Here is a 19,441-nt window from a genome sequence, read left to right as displayed (position 1 = left end):
TCCTGCCTCGTCCCAGGAAGCTCCGCACCTAGACGTCCGCCACCCTCAGCACAGTCACCGCCGCCGACTCGGCGTTCCTACTGCCCCGGAAGTACTCGGTCAGCTCAGAGGCGGGTCCGTCTGTCCGAGAAAACTTCCGGGTTAGGAAGCCGCTGGGGCCGGAAGGAGTTCGGCGATGGTTAGGTAAGTGACGGCTTCGTTGGGGTCCTTAAAAGGGGGCTTCTAGGAGCGCCGAGGTGTGAGTGGTAGCCTGTGGCTCGGGGTCGGGAGTGCAAGAGGCGAAGTCTGGCCTGAGTGCGGGAGTTCAGTCATCAAACACTTGCTGAGAGCCAATTACCTGCCAGGCACTGCCCTGGGGTCCAGGGACACATCAGTGAACCAACAGAAGGACCCTGCTCTCAAGCAGCTGACGTTCTAGAGCGCAAAGCAGACTATAAACAAGTCAACAAACAGGATTATCTAAGGTGGCAGTAAGTGCTGTAAAGAAATTTAGAATGGGTAATACGGAAGTGGGAGAGTAATAAGCCGTATGAAAATCTGGAGTAAAGCATTTCAGGCAGAGAGAATAGTGCGTGCAAGGGCCATAATAGTGGGAACAAACTTAGCAAAGTCAAGGAAAAGACAAAAGATCACTGGCTAGAGCCAGAGGAACAAGGTGACAATGGAGAGAGATGATGCCAGGGACTTGAGCACCAAATCTTGAAGGTTTATGAGCAAGGATAGAGTTTGATTTTTATTTGGAACCCAGTGGAAAGCTATTGAAGGTTTTTAAGCAGATGAATGACATGATCTTATTTATGACTTTTAAGATTACTCCTGGGCCCTCATCAGAAACATGCAGCTCTTCTGTTGCCCTTGAGCAGTGAAAATGCATGAAATCCAGACTGACAGAGCTAGGAAGACATTAAAATCAATCTTATTGTGCAGATTAGAAAAATGGAATCCCAGAGAAGTGAAGGGACTTAGCCTTTTAAGAACTGACGTTTTCCAACTTTGTTTAATGCCCTTGGAATTATCATCTTAATGTCCAGATAGGGTAATTGTCACTTCTAAAACTTCAGATGTTTTCCTTTGCTTTTGACAATGGTTCTCTAAATTTAGGTTCATCAGTATCACCTGGAAGCTTGTTAAAATTCCAAAAAACAAATAAAAACCCGTTTAAATATAAAATGGATCATTTCCTCTGATTTTCTGTCGTAATGGAAACTGCATAGAATTTGAAGCGAAAGTATGGAATCTTGAGAAACCACCTGTTTTTTAAATGGTGCTGATAATTATAGCAGCAGTTCTCAAACTTTCTGATCTTAGAATTTTTTTATGCTTTAAAATTTATTGAGAACTTCAGAGTTTTGTTTATATATATAATAGCTATCAACATTTACTATTTTAGAAAACAACTTTAAAAAAAGTTATTCATTTTAAAATAAACTTATTATATGTTAACAAATAGCATTTCTATAAAGGATATTTTCCAAAACAAAAAATTACTGAGAATGGCAATGGATTTTTACAAATCTCTTTAATGTCTAGCTAAATAAAAGACAGCTAGATTTTCATAACTTCTACCTTCATTATCTTACAATACCAATCATCATGCAACCTCTGGAAAATTGCACCATGTTGTGTGAGACTGCAAAGTGAAAAAGGCATATGTTCTAATACTATGTAAATTGTTTTGAAAAAGTCTCAGGGACACCCAGGAGTTCCTGTACGACACTTTGAGAATCACTGAATTACAGTATTGTCATGACAGTAAAAGAAATATGAGTTTGATTTGTAAATCAGTAAAATTATATGCACATTAAAAATGCAGATGCCAGTGGGGTGCAGTGGCTCACCTGTAATCCTGGCACTTTGGAAGGCTGAGGTGGGTGGATCACAAGGTCAGGAATTCAAAACCAGCCTGGCCAAGATGGTGAAACCTTGTCTCTAAAAAAATACAAAGATTAACCAGGCATGGCGGTGGTCACCTATAATCCCAGCTACTCGGGAGACTGAAGAGGAGAATTGCTTGAACCCAGGAGGCGGAGGTTGCAGTGAGCCAAGATCTCGCCACTGCACTCCAGCCTGGGTGACAGAACGAGACTTCCTCTCAAAAACAACAACAACAACAAAACAGCAGATGCCCAGGCATCCCCTGGATATCCCAATTCAGTAAGTCTGTGGGGCCAAGAAATCTGCATCTTTAACACGCACCACCGATGAATTTTATATAATGGTCTAAAAAATTACAGAGTGAGAAAACCAGTCAAATTCTCTAGTGTTCTGCTAGTAAAACCCAAGAGAGGTGTCTTTCCTTATCTTCACGTCTCTTCATCAACAGTTTCCAGAGCCTGAAGCTCTGGAAAGTTAATAAGTTTGCAGCAGACACCTTTCTGACTACCACGTTGATGAGTGTCTGAACTCAAACTTTTGAGCACTTGCCACAGGCAGTGGCCCAATGCTAAGGACAGAAGGTTTTAAGCTTACAGTCTTTTGAACGGATAACTAACTGCTAAGAGGAAAACTGATAAGTCTTACAATAGCATACTCTCAATGTGTTAGGTGACTGACAGAGAAAAAAAAAAAACTCATCTGTCAAGACGGTAGATGTGAAAGGGCTTCCTGAATAAAATGAAATTAAAGTTAAATATTATAAAGAGGATACAGTTTCCCCCAGAAAGATATTGATGGAAAGGGGCAGAAAGATTTTTAAGCAAAAGGAACAACTAGATCCAGAACGTTAAGGTGAAATGTTACTTAGAGAGAATGGAGAGTAAAACAAGCATAGTTGAAGGTTAGAGCTGTGGCAGGAAAGCTGGGTAGATTATAGGATTTAAGCAAAGAAAGGAATGATAATGATAACCTCTAGGTAAGGAAACTAAGCACATCATAGCTAATCTGTGAGAGGTACAGCTAAAGACCAGACTTAATGTTTAAATCCATTCATTCCTCCTACAAGCAATTATTGTGCTTAGGTGCACCACTGGGCTTCTCATGCCTTTCTGTTCTGCTACCTGAATCTAATCTTGGAGAATTATAGATACCAGATTGGAATTTTAAGCTTATCTCATGGGCAGTGAGAAATCACCAGTAGATTGTAAAATTACCCTGAATTGCTCAGATTTGTGTTTAGGACCAATTCTGAGTGTCACGGTGTTTGGTTAGATTGTAGAGGTAAGATTCGAGTTAAGGAGATCCATTCTGCAATTGAAAGGATACAGAGGTGAGATAAAAGGATATGACAGAGGAGAGGGACAGTAGGGCTTATCTGCAAAACATAGGTAGAATAATAACAATAGCATATATTTATAATTTACCCACATTAGTTCATCATATCCTCACAACTACCCTGAGGCAGTTACGTTAATACTATTGTTATTTAATAGATGTGACAACTAAGGCCTTGCAAGCCTGTGGCTTCACCAAGGGGTAGAATCAGACAGTTTAACTGTAGAGCCCATTCTCCTAACCACTGAGCCATGATTGTCTTTCTGTTTTGATACTGCAAAACTGGAATAATTGTCTGGCTATTATCCAGGCTATACATATGCTGAACAAGTAGATCTGAGGGTGAGAGGAGTTCTGTTTTAATTATACTGAGTTTCAAACAGTGAAGGATATTTCAGTCTACAGAGGGAGAAAAAACGGTGTGGGTAGATTACAAATCTAAGCCTGTTTCATTGACGTTTTTGTCATTTGCATCCAGTAGCTATGTAGCAAATACCTTTGGCAAACAGGGTTAAGTTGTAGGTATAACTGAAATAATCTGGGTTTAAAGCAAAGCTCCAATAAATACAGATGATGTTTCTCTGGGTGCCCGAAAATATGTTGAAGTTTCGGTTCAGGCTGACCAAATGCTAGTTATGAGGTGTGTGATGGCTCCAAGATACTTCTAGGAATATAAAGGCTACTTTAGTTAGAAACATTAAGTGGATCTCAAAATAGTGATTTCTGTTTGAATATCACTAACGTTTTTTATGTTACAGATCCCTATAATAATGCTTGAGTCTAGGCAGAACAACTTTGTGTTTGTTCTTTGCAAAGGATAGGGTAGTGCTAACAATCTGCTCTTCATTTGCTTTTTCTCCCCTTTGCCAATTCAGAATGCTGCTTTGTCAATTTGTGCGCCTGGTGTAGGAACTTGTCTGTTTTCCAATTGTGACAGTGCAGGCAGAGAAGAGTGGATGAGCCGTAAATGCAGCCTAGAACACATTTGATTATGGAGAATGAAGCACTAATATCCCAATATAATTGGAGGTTTAAAAAAAATACCACCTGGTCATCAATGTGTTTCCCTACTTTGCATGTTCCCAGAACTATTTCTGCAAACATCAGTTTCCTCAGCCAACTTAATATTGAGTCACCAGAACAGAAATCAGCCATATTACTTCCTTATTTACTTACGTTGAAAACTGGAACAGAATGGAAATATTTTTTCCCTCAGAAGTTGGCAGGAACAGCAACAAGACAATCTGTTAGGGGTGACAGCTATAGGCTCTTTTTCTCTCTCTTTTTAAAATAATATAGACAATATTCAGCATGGTTTCCTGGGGTAAAATCATCTACATTTCTGATTCTTTATGATCCTAGCCAAGTTTACATTTTGTATACCTGAAAGATGAAAAAGGAGTTGGATTAAACTTGAGTCTTATCTGTTGCATCTTTATTTATGTATTTATTTTATACGTTACTGCGTTTTAGGTTCTGGGGTACATGTGAAGAACATGCAGGATTGTTGCATAGGTACACACATGGCAATGTGGTTTGCAGCCTTCCTGTCCGTCACCTATATCTGACATTTCTCCCCATGTTATCTATCCCTCCCCAACTCTCCACCCACCCCGTCCTTCCCCTAGTTCCCCGCATCTTTATTTATTAATGGTGAAGAAAGGTAATATAAAATTTTACTAAGTAACTTCATCCACAAACATAGTGTAGCACTTTTTAGCTGATAACAAGAAGGTGACACTTAGGTTTTCCTTTTTGAAATCTATTCTTGGGTTTGAAATGTCAGCTACAGCATTAAGACCAGCAGGCAATATATATGTGTGTGTGTGTGTGTGTGTGTGTGTGTGTGTGTGTGTGTATGTGTATGTATATATATATATGTATGTATGTATATTTTTTCCAAATACAAATGCATGTGCTCTTGTGTCTCCCATGGCATCTAACATACCTGCCTTAAAGACCTCAGCCCATTTAACTGATTTAGTGAACAATTCTACATATGAGGATCTATATGTGAGGAAAAATTAAAGAATTGGAAATAAAAGTCAAATAACTGTAAATATAAAGTATCATATGTAAAAAGTATGCAGGCCTAATAGTATAGAAAGTCCCAAACATGTAAGTGAATTGCATTCCTAAAACTTAGAAATTCATCTTTTCTCCCAACCTCAGGTAATCCACCCAACCAGCCTGGCAAACATGGTAAAACCCCGTCTCTACTAAAAATACAAAAATTACCTGGGTGTGGTGGCACAGGCCTGTAATCCCAGCTACTCGAGAGGCTGAGGCAGGAGAATTGTTTGAGCCCGGGAGACGGAGTTTGCAGTGAGCCAAGATCATGCCACTACACTCCAGCCTGGCCAACAGAGCAAGACTCTGTCTTAAATTTTAAAAATAATAATAATCTTTTCTCTTTTGCATTCACAGCACAATGACATTTCAATCACATTGTCTTAGATATAGTTAGCTATTTCTGCCCTGTCTTTCAAGCTAGTTTATAAATTCTTGAGGTTCTAGCACAGTGTCCTAATTCTCCTCAGCAACTCTTGGCACCACTTACTGTACTTCATCTTCCGCAGTAGGTCCTTGACTTAGCTGTTGTTTTAAAGTCATTAGTCTAGAATGAGCAGAGTGATCATAGTCAATGCAGTTGATGCAGAGTAAGAAGTGCCCAGTATTAACTGGATGTGTAAGGGTATTATGCAACCTCTTTCTCTTGTGGCACAATGTCAGTGTACCAGGCTACTTCTGCCACCTTTGGCCTAAGAGCAGTTTAAGGGAGTTTACAGTGTTTTCCTAGATCCTGTCTGCTAGGTTTCTGTAAACTTCTAGTAGAGGCAAATGGCTGTGTCTGTAGAAAACAAGAACTGCTAATCTTGGCCACATGGGCAGTTTGCTTACCACACTCCACTGTGTAAGGAAGAGACTACCTCTGATGAAGACTGCCTGGTAGCCACAGATACTGTTCAACCACTTTTTGTGAACTTAATCTTTTTTCTCTCACCTAACCATTCCCCCATTTATTACGTTGTTCGCACATTGATCTTCACTTTTGTGGTTTTAATTTTGAGTAAAATGTAATAAACGTGTTTCATAAAAATAAAAAAAAAATAGGAGAACCAGAAAGTAGAATTCTATCAGGCACCAAAGCAGCATGTGTTAAGTTTCTCTCTTTCCCCTGTTTCTCTTCCTCTCTTCCCACTCTCTCCTTTCCCCATCCTTCTTGTCCTTTCTTACAGCTTCTCCTGGTATGTGACCCAAACCTGACTGCCTCAGCCCCCACTCTCCTTCTTTTCCTCAAATGACCCTGACCCACAAGGGTCTCAATTCCAAGTTCCAAGAACAAAAATTCTACTAGCTTACTCTGTCAATGGATTTCCTTCCTCCTGGGCCCTAGAAGATAGGGATACAGCTCAAAGAGGGGAGACGGAGGGTAAGTAGATCACAACAAATCTTTTCTACCACAAACTGAGGGCACATCACAATATCACATTATGGTTGGCTTCCAAGCTCAGTTTTCAATGCCTATATGCTCCATAATATCGCAAAAATATTTGCAATGAGAAAAAAGTGTGAAATTTTAAACTTAAGATTAAAATTGCATAATGGTGTCCCCTTCCCCCTAACCCCCAAGATTTTTAAGTGGTCGCATGGTATTCTGAGTGTTTTATAATAATCTAACTATCAAATGTGAATTTTAGTACAATATCTGAAAGAAGCATGAACAATAATAATAACTAGAGCTTATTCAGTGATTACCATTGCCAAGGCTCCTTGTTTTATATATATTATCTCATTCGGACTTTGCAATAATCCTATGAGCATAGATGCTGTTATTTTTCCCATTTTAAAGATGAGAGGACTGAGGAGGCATTTATGAAAGATGAGGAGACTAAGTCATTTATAAAAGTTGCAAGGCTGGTTAGAGTCAGAGATTGTATTTCGATCCTATACTCTGAACCTCTCAGCTACCCTGCTTTTATTAGAGATGTTCAATTATGCTGATCCAGAGTAATCTAAATCTAGAATTGATGTGAGTGATTATATCTCTCTTGTTTGAAGTTGTTCAGATAGCCTGGAGCACCATTCTGCAGGTCAGTTGCAGAGGAAATGAGGAACTGTATTAGTGACCTTTAGATGCAGTACATGAACCCAGTGCCTCAGAAACACCCAGGGAGCCAATTAAAAGTCATAAATTCCAAGGTGCAAACACAGAGTTTCTTACTCACTCGTTCTGGGGTGGGACCTGGGAATCTATGTTTTTAAAAAACTCTCCTGGCAATTGTGATATTCAACCTGGTTTGGAAACTCTGGACTTGGTGATCTTTTATTCCTACCATTATCTTCTAGGACAGGATGGTAAATGAAGATGTCAGTGGTTAGGAGTCAGAAGAATGCCTTTAATTAGGTACTTTTAAGGCCTTTCAAGATTGTTAGCATTGACTGTTTTTGTCTCAGAATTTGTAATAGGTAACTGTGTATCAGTTTAAACACTTATAATCCCTGTTGCATAACATTATTCAATTTATAAAGATCTGTCACATAGTGAAGTAAATTTAAACTAATCTCCATCAATATTTATTGAGCATGTGCTAGTTATGACGTATAGCAATAAAAAATAATAGGCCCTGTTCTTAAGGGGTTCGTAGGTGAGATGAGATAGACTGCCTAGCAGGACAGAGCAGCATATACCAGCACCAGATGACTAAGGTAGGTGGGAGGGCTTTGGGTGAGGAAGAAACCATCCTTTATACAGCTATACTCTGAATTTATGTGGGAGGAATAGCTAGGCCTTCATAGGAGGCCCAGGAAGTTTGTGGGAAGACAATTCCATGTGGCCGCTATGCTTTGCCAAGCCTTGTGTTGGTGAGGACACTGATTGCCCTGCAGCCCTCGCCTGTGATGGCTGTTCATTCTGCCGAAGTTCCTGAATCTCAGAGCAGGAAGACTGAGTCCACTTCCTTTCTTTCCAGTTTCTTCTACACAAGCTACCTTGATCCTGGGGGGTTGTGACCATACCCTCAGGTGATCTGCCCACAGTTGAGCCTCTCAGTTCTTTGACCTCTTCATCATGGACAAATATCTCCCTCACTCACTTCAGCCACTGCAGCTTCTGGAGTCTATCTCCAGTTTGACTCCTCCAGAATCAGGAATCAGGTGCGGCATTTTTGGCCACCGCTTCTCTTCACCACAATTTCAGCTCTTTTTCCTGAACAACTCCTGACCAGTGACCCCTCTGCTTTTTCCCTGTCCCCTGGCCCTCTACCTGGAATGCTTTCCTTCCAGTTTTTATTCCTCTTTATTCTTCAGGTCCTGCTGCACCCCTCACTTTCTCAGACTTTTCATGATGAGGTTAACGCCCCATGTTGGGTCCTTCTGTAGCATCTGTATTTTCCCTTGGGTAGCATTTGAGTATATTTCGTGTGTATGTAGTTAGTGTCCATCATCTGCCACACTGAGCTTTGTGGGGGCTGAGACAGTGTCTCTAGGGCAGTAGGTTGGCACATGGTAGATGCTCAGTAGATACTGTTGAATATATGAAAATGTATCCCTCCAACCTAAACTCAGTGGTGGGGAAGAGTGGAAAGAAAGGAGATGGCAGGATAAGAAATGAGATGGTATTCAAATAAACTGGAGTTGTGGGGGGGGCTTTTGGTTTTGGTTTGATTTTACTACAAAGAGCAAGCAAGCCTCCAGCTCAGAGCCTTAAGCAGGCAGTAGAGAGGTTCAGAGTATAGGATTCAAATACAATCTCTGTCTCTAACCAGCCTTGCAACTTTTATAAATGACTTAATCTCACTGCCTCAGTACCTTCATCTTTAAAATGGGAAAATAACAGAGTCTATTCTCACAGGATATTGCCAAGTCTGAATGAGGTAGCATATATAAAACATAGAGTCTGGCAATGGTTATCACTGAATAAGCTCTAGTTATTATTATTGTACACAATTATGTCCTCCAATTGCTGTGTCTCTTGTAATGAAAAATAACTTGGAAGCTTACCTGTCAAGCCCATAGCACAGTGCTTGGCTTATGGCAGTCATTCAGTAAATGTTATTTCCATTGCTTCTGCCCATCACCCCTCCTAAAAAAGAGAGGGTGTTCTAAGCTAGATTCTCCTACTAACTTGTAGCATATAGTAAGAAGTAAATCACTGTCCACTGAATCAATTAGATTATATTACTTCCAAACTCCCCTCTCACTGCCCAAGTCTTCATTTCCTTTAGTGTCCTTTTAGTGGGGTTTTAGGAGGATATGAAAATAAACATGTTTAGTGTGTCATGTATAGCCAAAGTCTGAAGTTTTTTATTTTACTCTATATACTCCATCCTTAAATTTTAAAGATTTGGACAAGTATTCATCACTATTCAACCATCCTTTCAAGGGCTAATGAAAATTAAATGACATTCACACCATATAATAATTTAGACTTTGAGATGCTTAATGGCCAAATACAGTGATTCATTGCTTTTTATGTTCTGTGATCAAGCATACTTCATATAAGTATAAAAGAGAGTAAATGTCGTTTCCAAAACTAATTATCTTGGGACTTTACAAGACATAAAGCTAGGTATTTCATCCCATATTTTTAGAAATAAAAGTTGAAATTTTTCTTTGCAAGTCGGTAGCTTAAAGCGGGAATCAAATTACCAGGAAGGTGATCATAAGTACATAGACTGTTAGACTGGGTTGTTATTTTGCCTTTTATTCATATTTTGCTCTTCTTTTAAATTTGTTTAACAATCTGTCCCCGTAGTTTTATATTTACATTTTTACTAACTAGACACTTAAGCTGTCCACTCCTCCCTTAGCTAGTTTACAGAGTTTGAGCTAGAAATTTGGTATTCTCACAAACTATTAAATACACTGTACTTTGTCTCTTGGTATTAGAGAAACTATTAAAGGAAAATTCTGTTGTCTAACATTCTTGCCATGAGGGAGGTTCCATAGCTTTGGAAGTCAATACCTCTAAGTGTATGCAATAAGTGTAGTTTTCTTCCCAATATTTAAAAAAAAAAAAAGTTGGCCGGGCGCGGTGGCTCAAGCCTGTAATCCCAGCACTTTGGGAGGCCGAGGCAGGTGGATCACAAGGTCAAGAGATCGAGACCATCCTGGTCAACATGGTGAAACCCCGTCTCTACTAAAAGTGCAAAAAATTAGCTGGGCATGGTGGTGCGTGCCTGTAATCCCAGCTACTCAGGAGGCTGAGGCAGGAGAATTGCCTGAGCCCAGGAGGCGGAGGTTGCGGTGAGCCGAGATCGCGCCGTTGCACTCCAGCCTGGGTAACAAGGGCGAAACTCCATCTCAAAAAAAAAAAAAAAAAAAAAAAGCCTCAAGTATCCCTGCATTATTTATAACTATATACTTGAATTATTCAAATTGTGAGCTCCATGGTTATGATTATGATATGCCAGTTGATTTACATTATTGATATAACAACAGATGGTAATGGTACAGGTTGAAATAAAAGATCATTCAGATAAATATTTTAGCCTTCATTGGCTCCCTGTTGCATAAAATTTGTCAGAACGAAATAGAATGATAGCATTTCAGAACTGGAAGGGTCCTTAGAGATTATCTCATCCAGTCCCTCATTTGACAGATGAGGAAACAGAAGCCCAGAGAGAATGTTACTTGCCAAGGTCATACAGCTAGTTAGTAGCAAAGCTAGGACCAAAATCTAGGTCTGCTATTTCCCAATTCATTGCTTTTTCTGCTGTCTCTTTGTGAGATTTTTAGGTACTATTCTCTAATTACTCCCCAATGTCAGCACCAATTATTCTAATTCATTTCACATCTGTTCATTTCTCGAACATACAGAGTTTCACCCCATTATGAGTCTCTGTTGGTTAAACTTTATATCTGGCTTTCTTTTAGGTTGTTCTCCACTCACATCTTTTGATCTCGAAGACTAGAAAATATAACTGGATCTACCACTTGTTTGAAAAATTTCTCTACCAAGCAATAAATTACCTACTGTGCTCTTGTTGTAGTGTAAAAGTTTTTGAGTTCTCCAAATCTAAACAAGATTTTCTTCCATTTTCCCATGAAGCTACATTTTTGCTTATTCACTTTAGTGGCAAGTATTATTGTGCCAGCTGCTTTCGTTTTGGAAGATGTGGACTTCAACCAAATGGTTTCACTGGAAGCAAATCATAGTTCTTATAATGCATCCTTTCCCTCAAGCTTTGAACTCTCAGCAAGTTCGCACTCAGATGATGATGTCATCATAGCCAAAGAGGGAACTAGTGTTTCAATTGAGTGTCTTCTCACGGCCAGTCACTATGAAGATGTTCATTGGCACAATTCAAAAGGACAGCAACTGGATGGCCGAGGCAGAGGTAACTGTGTAAATTAGGGTGTAATTAATCGAGATTACTCATTTCCTGTTTACTGTCTTCATAGTCTTTAACACTTAAGAAATATCAAAGATGAGGTGCCAAGATGAATCGTTTAAAACATTTGAAAGGTCTGGAGTGTTATACCTATCAGAAAAAACAAAGTATTACAGCTAGTGCTCGACTTACGACCACGATTGGCTCCGACAGACCGGTCGTAACATGATTTGGTCGTAAGTTGAGTTTGCTGTACCGAGTCTGGGATAACAGTTGAAATGGTGCACATGGAGATGGTAGTGCTGCCGGAAGCTGGTCCGCACTGTCGTATGCCCAGCTGGGCAACGTTTGCGCTGCCAGACGCGGAGCAGTCGTGGCTAGCGATTATGGTCGTAATGTCGAATGGTCGTAAGTTGCAAAGGTCGTAAGTCGATCAATACCTGTATAATTATTTAACCAGAAGAACAAAAAAAATATATGAGTTTAAAAGATGTTCATAAAGCCGTGCAGGTGGTGCACTACAGAACTCCAGGAGCACCCTTCACCTCAGCTACTCTGTCAGTAGTACAGTGTGGTAGCCCTGTGTGAATACACCAAGAACGGTTTTAGTTAGACGTAAGAAAACTTGTTGTAAATAAAAAAAGTTTTACTCTGAAATGAGTTACTATAAATTTTAGAGGAAATCCAGGACATTTTTGAAAATGAGTATCAATCTGTACATAAAACTTTGATGTTGGGTCTCAGAGAATTAGAAGGGAACTGTGGAATTTGTAAGCCCTACTAACTCACTTTTTTCCATTCTATACCTTAATTTACTTGAAAAGAGGAAATTTTCTTGCGTTTTTTGTTCAGTCTTAAAAATCACATAAACATAGTGATAATGTGTGCAAGGTCTACTTTTTGACAGATTTTTACTTAATTTTGCCATTCATAGATCTGTCTTAATTCAGACTACTATTTCCCTAACCAGTGTTCTGTTATAAAGATCTTATCAATGAATACTTGAGTTATAATGGACCTCAAAAAGAAACCACCATGAAATAATTGCCAAAGGGATGAAGATTAAATTCTAAGATCCCCACAAGCTACACTTACAGAAATTTTTGTGTTAGGAAGACAGCATAGCCTTTTGAAATTTAAAGGGATTTTGGTTATTCATATTAGGGTGGAAAATACAAAAGGAGACAGGTGATATTTCTTTCAGACATATGCAGTAAATATTTTAATCTTCTATAGACTGAGTGACTAGTCACCAAGAAATTGAAGAGTTTGAACTGTTAGAAAGAGCAGAGTATTTTTAATCAGCGTGTTTAAAATACAGAACTATTGAATTAGAATATCTAGAGTGATACCTGGAATATACTTTATACTGTACTTTGAACGTGATTTGGGATTTCATATTTGGACCCACTGAATCAGACTCTCATCTTCTCTGGGCTCTACAACATCCTGACAAAACATCTCTGAGATTTAAATTATTCATTCAGTGTTATCACTGTAAACTGACTGTATAAACAAAGCCTTAGGTTAAGACAAGACCAGCCAAGTGGAATGGCAGTTTTATTTTTCTGTTTTGCCTTTACTTTGAAAACATCTATCATTGATGCTTTCAGCAGCAGCTCTGGAAAATTGTATTAAATTTTATGAATCTCAAGTGAGAGGAGTTTAAAGAGCATGTCAGTCTAGTATAAGGTTCATAAATCTTGAGCTATTATCAGCAAGTGAGCTGGAGAGTTTATATTGTGGTTGTAGTGCAATGGTTGATGAATGGAGTCTTGGCAGTTCATCATACCTTGAATTCAAATGGCGTCCTTTTCATAGGAAAGGAATGAAACATGAATTTCATTCATTTTTTTATAGAACAGAAGCTTATGGAATAATTGCTATATTCACAACTACATGTTTTCCTCCTCTTTTTCTATTAGTGAAGTGATGGCTCTCAAATATATTAATAGCTGTAGGGTTGAGATAAGTTTTGATGATGATAAAAATGGACAAAATCCAAAGTGCTTACTAATTTATGTGCCATTAAAATAATCCAGAACCATAGAATCTTGGGGATGAAAGAGATTTTGAAGATTGGGCACTCAAGTAATGCTTAACAGGCAGTCGGCTAAGCTCCCCTGGGACACCACCTCTAGTGAATGCATTTAGGAATGCATCCATAACACTGCAGGTTAGCCCATCCATCCCATCTTTGAATGCCTTTCATAGTTAAAGCACAGAGTGCTTTGGGAATGTATTGCAGAAGTAGGAATTATGCAAGCAGAACCAAGTTATTGAAGCATGTTGAATCAAGATGGGTAGTCAATATGCTTTACTTTACTTACTCTTGTATAGTTCTGTATACATGTTCCCTGAATGAAAATACCTTCACGTGTGGAAGAGAGGCAGTATGTTTTACGTTGAAAATAGAAAGAAGCATAGGCATCCTAAGGGCAGCTTTATTCCTTTTGCCAAGCTTTTCATTTACCCTGACTTGTGAGATGTATTTTTTGGCTTGTGCTTCTGTCACTCTTGCTGGAAAATCCAGATATCACCATCAACAAATGTTTCTTAACAACAACAACAAAAAAAATTGATACGTGCAAGGCATGCCAGATTAGGCAGCTAATTGAACAAATGCATTAAATTGCCAGGTTTTTTTTAAATAATTTTTTCTTGTTAAATAAGTCCACTATGGAAAGTGAGCAAACACAGTTAAAAGAAGAAAATAAAAATTACTCATAAGAATTTTAAATACCATTATTTTAAACCATTGTTTTGTATTTCACATACCCTCATGGTATATGAAAATGTATTGGTCGCAATTGTGATGTAGACACACACATATGTATAAACTGTAAGCTTGTTTATGATTAGTCGTTTAGCATTATGTAGACATACCTGTTTCACAGGCTTTTTACGTCTAGCAGTGAAAAGAAAGCTATGTCAATTATTAGTGTCATGAAGGAAGATCTTGATTTTCTTTTAAGTTCCAAGCTAATTAAATTCTGACTCTGGGCATGACAATCTGCCCTTTTTTTTTTTTTTTTTTTTTTTTTTTTACATGATTTAAACAAACAGTAGAATCTAACAAATCAGTTGAGTTAAAGTTCTTGATGAAGAAGTGGAATATTGATAAGGCAGCTGGCATAATTAGTAATAATCTTTGTGCTGTAATTTTTTTTTTCATTCCTGTTCAATTATCAGGTGGAAAGTGGTTGGTTTCTGATAACTTCCTAAACATCACCAATGTAGCCTTTGATGACCGTGGGCTCTATACCTGTTTCGTCACCTCTCCAATTCGTGCCTCCTACTCTGTCACCCTACGTGTTATCTTCACCTCGGGAGACATGAGTGTCTATTACATGATTGTTTGCCTGATTGCCTTTACAATCACACTCATCTTAAATGTCACACGGCTGTGTATGATGAGCAGCCATCTTCGCAAGACCGAGAAGGCCATCAATGAGTTCTTTAGAACTGAAGGGGCTGAGAAACTTCAGAAGGCTTTTGAGATTGCAAAACGCATCCCCATCATTACCTCAGCCAAAACTCTGGAGCTCGCCAAAGTCACACAATTTAAGACCATGGAGTTCGCTCGTTATATTGAAGAACTGGCAAGAAGTGTCCCTCTTCCACCTCTCATTCTAAACTGTCGAGCCTTTGTTGAGGAGATGTTTGAGGCTGTGCGAGTGGATGACCCTGATGACCTGGGCGAAAGAATTAAAGAGAGACCTGCCTTGAATGCTCAGGGTGGCATCTATGTCATTAACCCAGAGATGGGACGGAGTAATTCACCAGGAGGAGATTCAGATGATGGCTCTCTGAATGAACAAGGCCAGGAGATAGCAGTTCAGGTTTCTGTCCACCTTCAGTCAGAAACCAAAAGTATTGATACAGAGTCTCAAGGCAGCGGTCATTTCAGCCCGCCTGATGATATAGGATCTGCAGAATCTAACTATAACTACAAAGATGGAGCATATGAAAACTGTCAGCTGTAATCTACAGTCTGCCGTAACCCAGTACCTAGAAAATCAGCTCTCAGAAAAGGAACCTGTTTCTTAGAAGTAACATCGATGACTGGAGTTTTCCCTTTGTTCATATTAAGCACATCAGAACATGAATTGCCATAATCTTCCTTAAAAGGCAGCATTTTTCCTATTTGATACTTTTGGTCATTTTCCTTAGAGCTCGATTAAATTATGCATGCTAAGATTTAAAGGAGCCCCAGATAAACATGATGGGACAATCACTGAACTAAGAGTCCCATGGTTTCTCTTCTGGTCACAGTTCTTCCATTAGTTAGATCTGATACTTATCTTGGGACTTCAGTTTTTCCATCAATAAGATGAGGGATTGGGTGAGATCTGAAATTGTTTCTAGCTCTATAGCTTCTTAACCCAACACCTTTAATTACCAAAATCTTCACTTATCTCTAAGTAAACCTTTTCCCAGACTTTTACTCCCTTCTTTTGGAAAGGATTAAGCTAAGATCTAGATTTCCACACCAATGTCATAATGCACAGAGGTTTTGAAAAGCATCTGGGTTTCAGATGTTTTGCCATGTGGAGCATATAATGATGTGTGCCAGGTTGAATCTTTTCAGTGTAGCCCATGTCTGCATGGTCATACAGATATCAGGGAGCTAACTGCTCACTTATAAACTACTTTCCATGAGCAAATTGGTCCTTCTTGGCGGTGTATCATGTTTTTTTAACTTACTGAGACATCATTGTAGTTCATTGAGGTTAGCAGGGGTTTCCCAACTGATTTTCCAAAGTGAGCAATTTGTTTCTAAGGAATAACATCTTTGATGCTTTTAGAACATGAACAGTGTCAATTCATTTGTCTCTGGTAAATCATGAATTTTGATATTTCTGATAATAGAATACCTCAGGCTTTCCCTTTTTAAAAGTATTGGACTGTAAAAATGGGTTCTATATTTGGGATCTCATCCTAGGAGAAAACCCAGAACTGTATTCCTCTTAAGACCTCTATCAAACCTCCTGCCCTCTGTGGTCTTAAGTATGGTGCTATAGGTTACATGTGTCTTTATCTTGTTTGTTTGGTTTATATTTTGTTGTTGAGGTTTTTATTTTTGTTTACTTCAGATACATAATTCTGAGTTATGGCTGCTTTTGTAGCCTTTCCAAGAAGCACTAACCTGAAATAAGATTGGATAATTGTGAGGGTACGTTACTATGTTAAACGCACAACGTATCTAGACATCAAGAGGAAGAAAAAAGATGGATGATGCCACCTGATTCAATTGTATATAATAAACACTTAAGGTGGCATTTCTTGCCTAGCTGAGATCTGATATAATGGAATTGTAAATACTCTTCAGAACAATGTATTCAGTTACAGGAAGCGTGGTGCCATATAATTTTAAGAACTTGGCAGTGGAGCTCCATTTGGGGCTTCACATTTCTTCATTGTCCCGATTATTGAACCATTACTTCAGCTAGAGGCTCCTGAGGGAAATGTTCAGAGGAGTTTTTATCAGGATTTTAATTTAAGGTTTCAAACAGAGGAAGACAGGAAATTCAAAGTGTGACCAGATAAAACTCCCTGCCTCCCTTTGTCCAGGCTTATCAGAAGTAATATGTCTGCTCTGAATAGCATGAATGAATCAATGTGCAGTTTTATCAGATGGCATCATGGATAAAGATGATAATGCTGCCTTTTGTGTGTTTCAGGCTGTTTCCATGGAAACCTCTGGAGCCAAATAAAAGCTAACCAATCATCTAGCCAAAGCTTGCCTTGGCTCATAGACTGGTATTTCTTTAAGGAAAATTGTTTTCATATATTTGGCTATGAGAGCAAAGGCTCTTGTACATATCCTAGATTGTGGAACACTTTTTCCCTTCCCACAATGTTTCTCTTGAAAAATTAAATTTTTTTTCTGTCCACCCAGGCTGGAGTGCAGTGGCCAGATCAGAGCTCACTGTAGCCTACAACTCTTGGGGTCTAGCAATCCTGCTTCAGCCCTAAGCAGCTAGTCCCACAGGTATGCACCACCTTTCCTGGCTAAATGTTTTTATATTTTGTAGAGATGGTGCGGAGGGGAGGGGAGGTCTCACTTTGTTGCCCAGGCTGACCTTGAACTTCTGGCTTCAAACGATCCTCCTGCCTCACCTGCCAAAGTGTTGGAATTACAGGCATCACTGCTCCTGGCCAAAAAAAATTTTTAATCCCTTGTCTGGGGTCAGTACTTTAAACATCCCTCAGATTTCAGATAGTGCTTTCAACCCTGTCCTAACATGGCAGATTTGCAGTAATCTCTTAGAATGTAGCTCATCAAATTAGAGAATGGTTTTACCCGACATGTTCTCATAGGAGACATTATTATTTGGAACCCTAAGGCAGATATGTTTAATAATCAAAGTCCTAAGACACAGAACTTTGGAAAAATAGAGAAAATGTTTTTAAAATCTGTAAGTTTGCACAAAACTGTACTAGTAACTAAATGCAGGCTACTCCATCGTATCCTGCTTATTTTAGAAACATAGGAATGGCCTAATTTGGTGACCCAGAGTAACTGGTTTACTTTGAGTGTACTAGCTTATGGTGCCATTGATGAGGAATTAAAGTAGGTCAAAATTTAATTGGAGTTGATATTACTTCGTAAAGCTAGTTTTCAAGAGGAAGAAAATTACACTTACTAATATTTACTGTTTCTAATCAAATAACTCTTAATATATAATTAAGTCTCATGTTATCTCTTTGTAAAATCCTTAACCTTTTGAACTTCAACTACAGTCTAAAAGTCTTTCGATTGTAACTGTAGTGTAATTACCTTTTCATCTCACTGGATTTTATAGTTAGTGAAAAATGCCTTTAAAATATATTTTAAATAGTTCTGTCATCTCACTTGTAAATTTTGTTCATGTATTGTTATATAGCGAACCTTATTGTCCTTATGAAATGGTAGCTTTGTGAAATACATTCACCAAATATCAACATTTGAACATCTTTATGATTCCTTACCAGCTGAAGCCAGATACCAGTTGAGCTGATGCTCCACTTGAGTTTATAGGCTGTTTGATAACTGCCTGTCCTCCAAATTGTGTATGTATATGTTATGATGGTTTAATTCTTGAGTCAGGGCCAGCACACATTTATATTTTCTACCAATTACCTTGATACAGATATCTTGGAAATTGCTGACCTGGAATGAACATGAGAAGACTCCTGGCTTCTTTTTTGCCTCACTTAACAAATATTTTAAGGTCAAAGCAATATCTGTGCATGGCTTTCCTTGCTCCTCCAGACCCATGAGCCTATTGGTATAGTCCTGTTCACCCTCTGCATGTAGCTTCACCCTAGATCAGCCTTTTGTCTCTTGGGTCCCATGTGACACAGGAGCACTGCATGCTTGTTTTCTAGAGCCCAGCCAGTCATGGGTGCTAGCCTCATCACACACCAGCAGTTAGAACCCAAGTGTATTGTATTAATATTCCCTGCGTAAGAGAATGCATTCTTTTCTCATCTAGGCCGAGAACGTTGAAAATGCTCAGCTTTACATAGAAACTCCTAGATTCTCATTTACACATTTCACAAAAGTAAATAAGTATTTCATATAATTCAGATGATGTTTAAATGGTCAGCATTTTAATAAATACTTGCATTATAATTTTGTCTCCTCTTTTTTAAAGTCATACTTTAATATAATTTATTAAATGTTCAGTGGAGTATATATTTAAAATTTTCTATAGAGTATATTTCATTTGTATGTTTGATAGAATTTGATGTTAATGATTTTTTTTTTTTTTTTTTTTTTTTTTTTGAGACAGAGTTTCATTCTTGTTGCCCAAGCTGGAGCGCAGTGGTGCAATCTTGGCTCCTACAACCTCTGCCTCCTGGGTTCAAGCAATTCTCCTGCCTCAGCCTCCTGAGTAGCTGAGATT

General features: G+C 38.7%; 2 protein-coding genes across 5 annotated transcripts in view; one reads left to right on the top strand and one right to left on the bottom strand.

Annotated features, from left to right (window-relative positions):
* Positions 1 to 19,441, bottom strand: part of FAM114A2 (family with sequence similarity 114 member A2) — a 195,184-nt gene that overhangs the window by 46,382 nt on the left and 129,361 nt on the right. The window contains exon 1 of one of the 3 annotated variants that reach the window (XM_010344585.2): positions 29 to 129. The exons of the other annotated variants lie outside the window; for them this stretch is intronic. The gene's annotated coding sequence lies outside the window, so the exon portion shown is untranslated. Of the gene's footprint in view, positions 1 to 28; positions 130 to 19,441 lie in introns of those variants that run through there. 3 annotated transcript variants of the gene reach the window in all.
* On the top strand, positions 135 to 19,167 carry MFAP3 (microfibril associated protein 3). 2 transcript variants are annotated; one of them, XM_010344587.2, is made up of 4 exons: positions 146 to 183; positions 6,450 to 6,643; positions 11,089 to 11,552; positions 14,739 to 19,167. In XM_010344587.2, the coding sequence occupies exons 3-4, from the start codon at positions 11,258 to 11,260 to the stop codon at positions 15,530 to 15,532; spliced, it is 1,089 nt and encodes a 362-aa protein (XP_010342889.1). In that variant the 5' UTR covers positions 146 to 183; positions 6,450 to 6,643; positions 11,089 to 11,257; the 3' UTR covers positions 15,533 to 19,167. The 2 variants fall into 2 exon arrangements, with proteins under 2 accessions (XP_010342888.1, XP_010342889.1); XM_010344586.2 differs by lacking the exon at positions 6,450 to 6,643 and having other exon boundaries at positions 135 to 183.

The sequence above is a fragment of the Saimiri boliviensis genome, chromosome 1 (genome assembly GCF_048565385.1).
Source record: "Saimiri boliviensis isolate mSaiBol1 chromosome 1, mSaiBol1.pri, whole genome shotgun sequence".
Taxonomy (NCBI): domain Eukaryota; kingdom Metazoa; phylum Chordata; class Mammalia; order Primates; family Cebidae; genus Saimiri; species Saimiri boliviensis.
This window is presented reverse-complemented; position numbering and strand designations above follow the sequence as displayed.

Coding starts and splice junctions, on each gene's coding strand:
- MFAP3 (XM_010344586.2), top strand. CDS start 11,258: ATGAAGCTACATTTTTGCTTATTCACTTTAGTGGCAAGTATTATTGTG. Junction 11,553..14,738: donor ACTGGATGGCCGAGGCAGAG/GTAACTGTGTAA, acceptor TTCAATTATCAG/GTGGAAAGTGGTTGGTTTCT.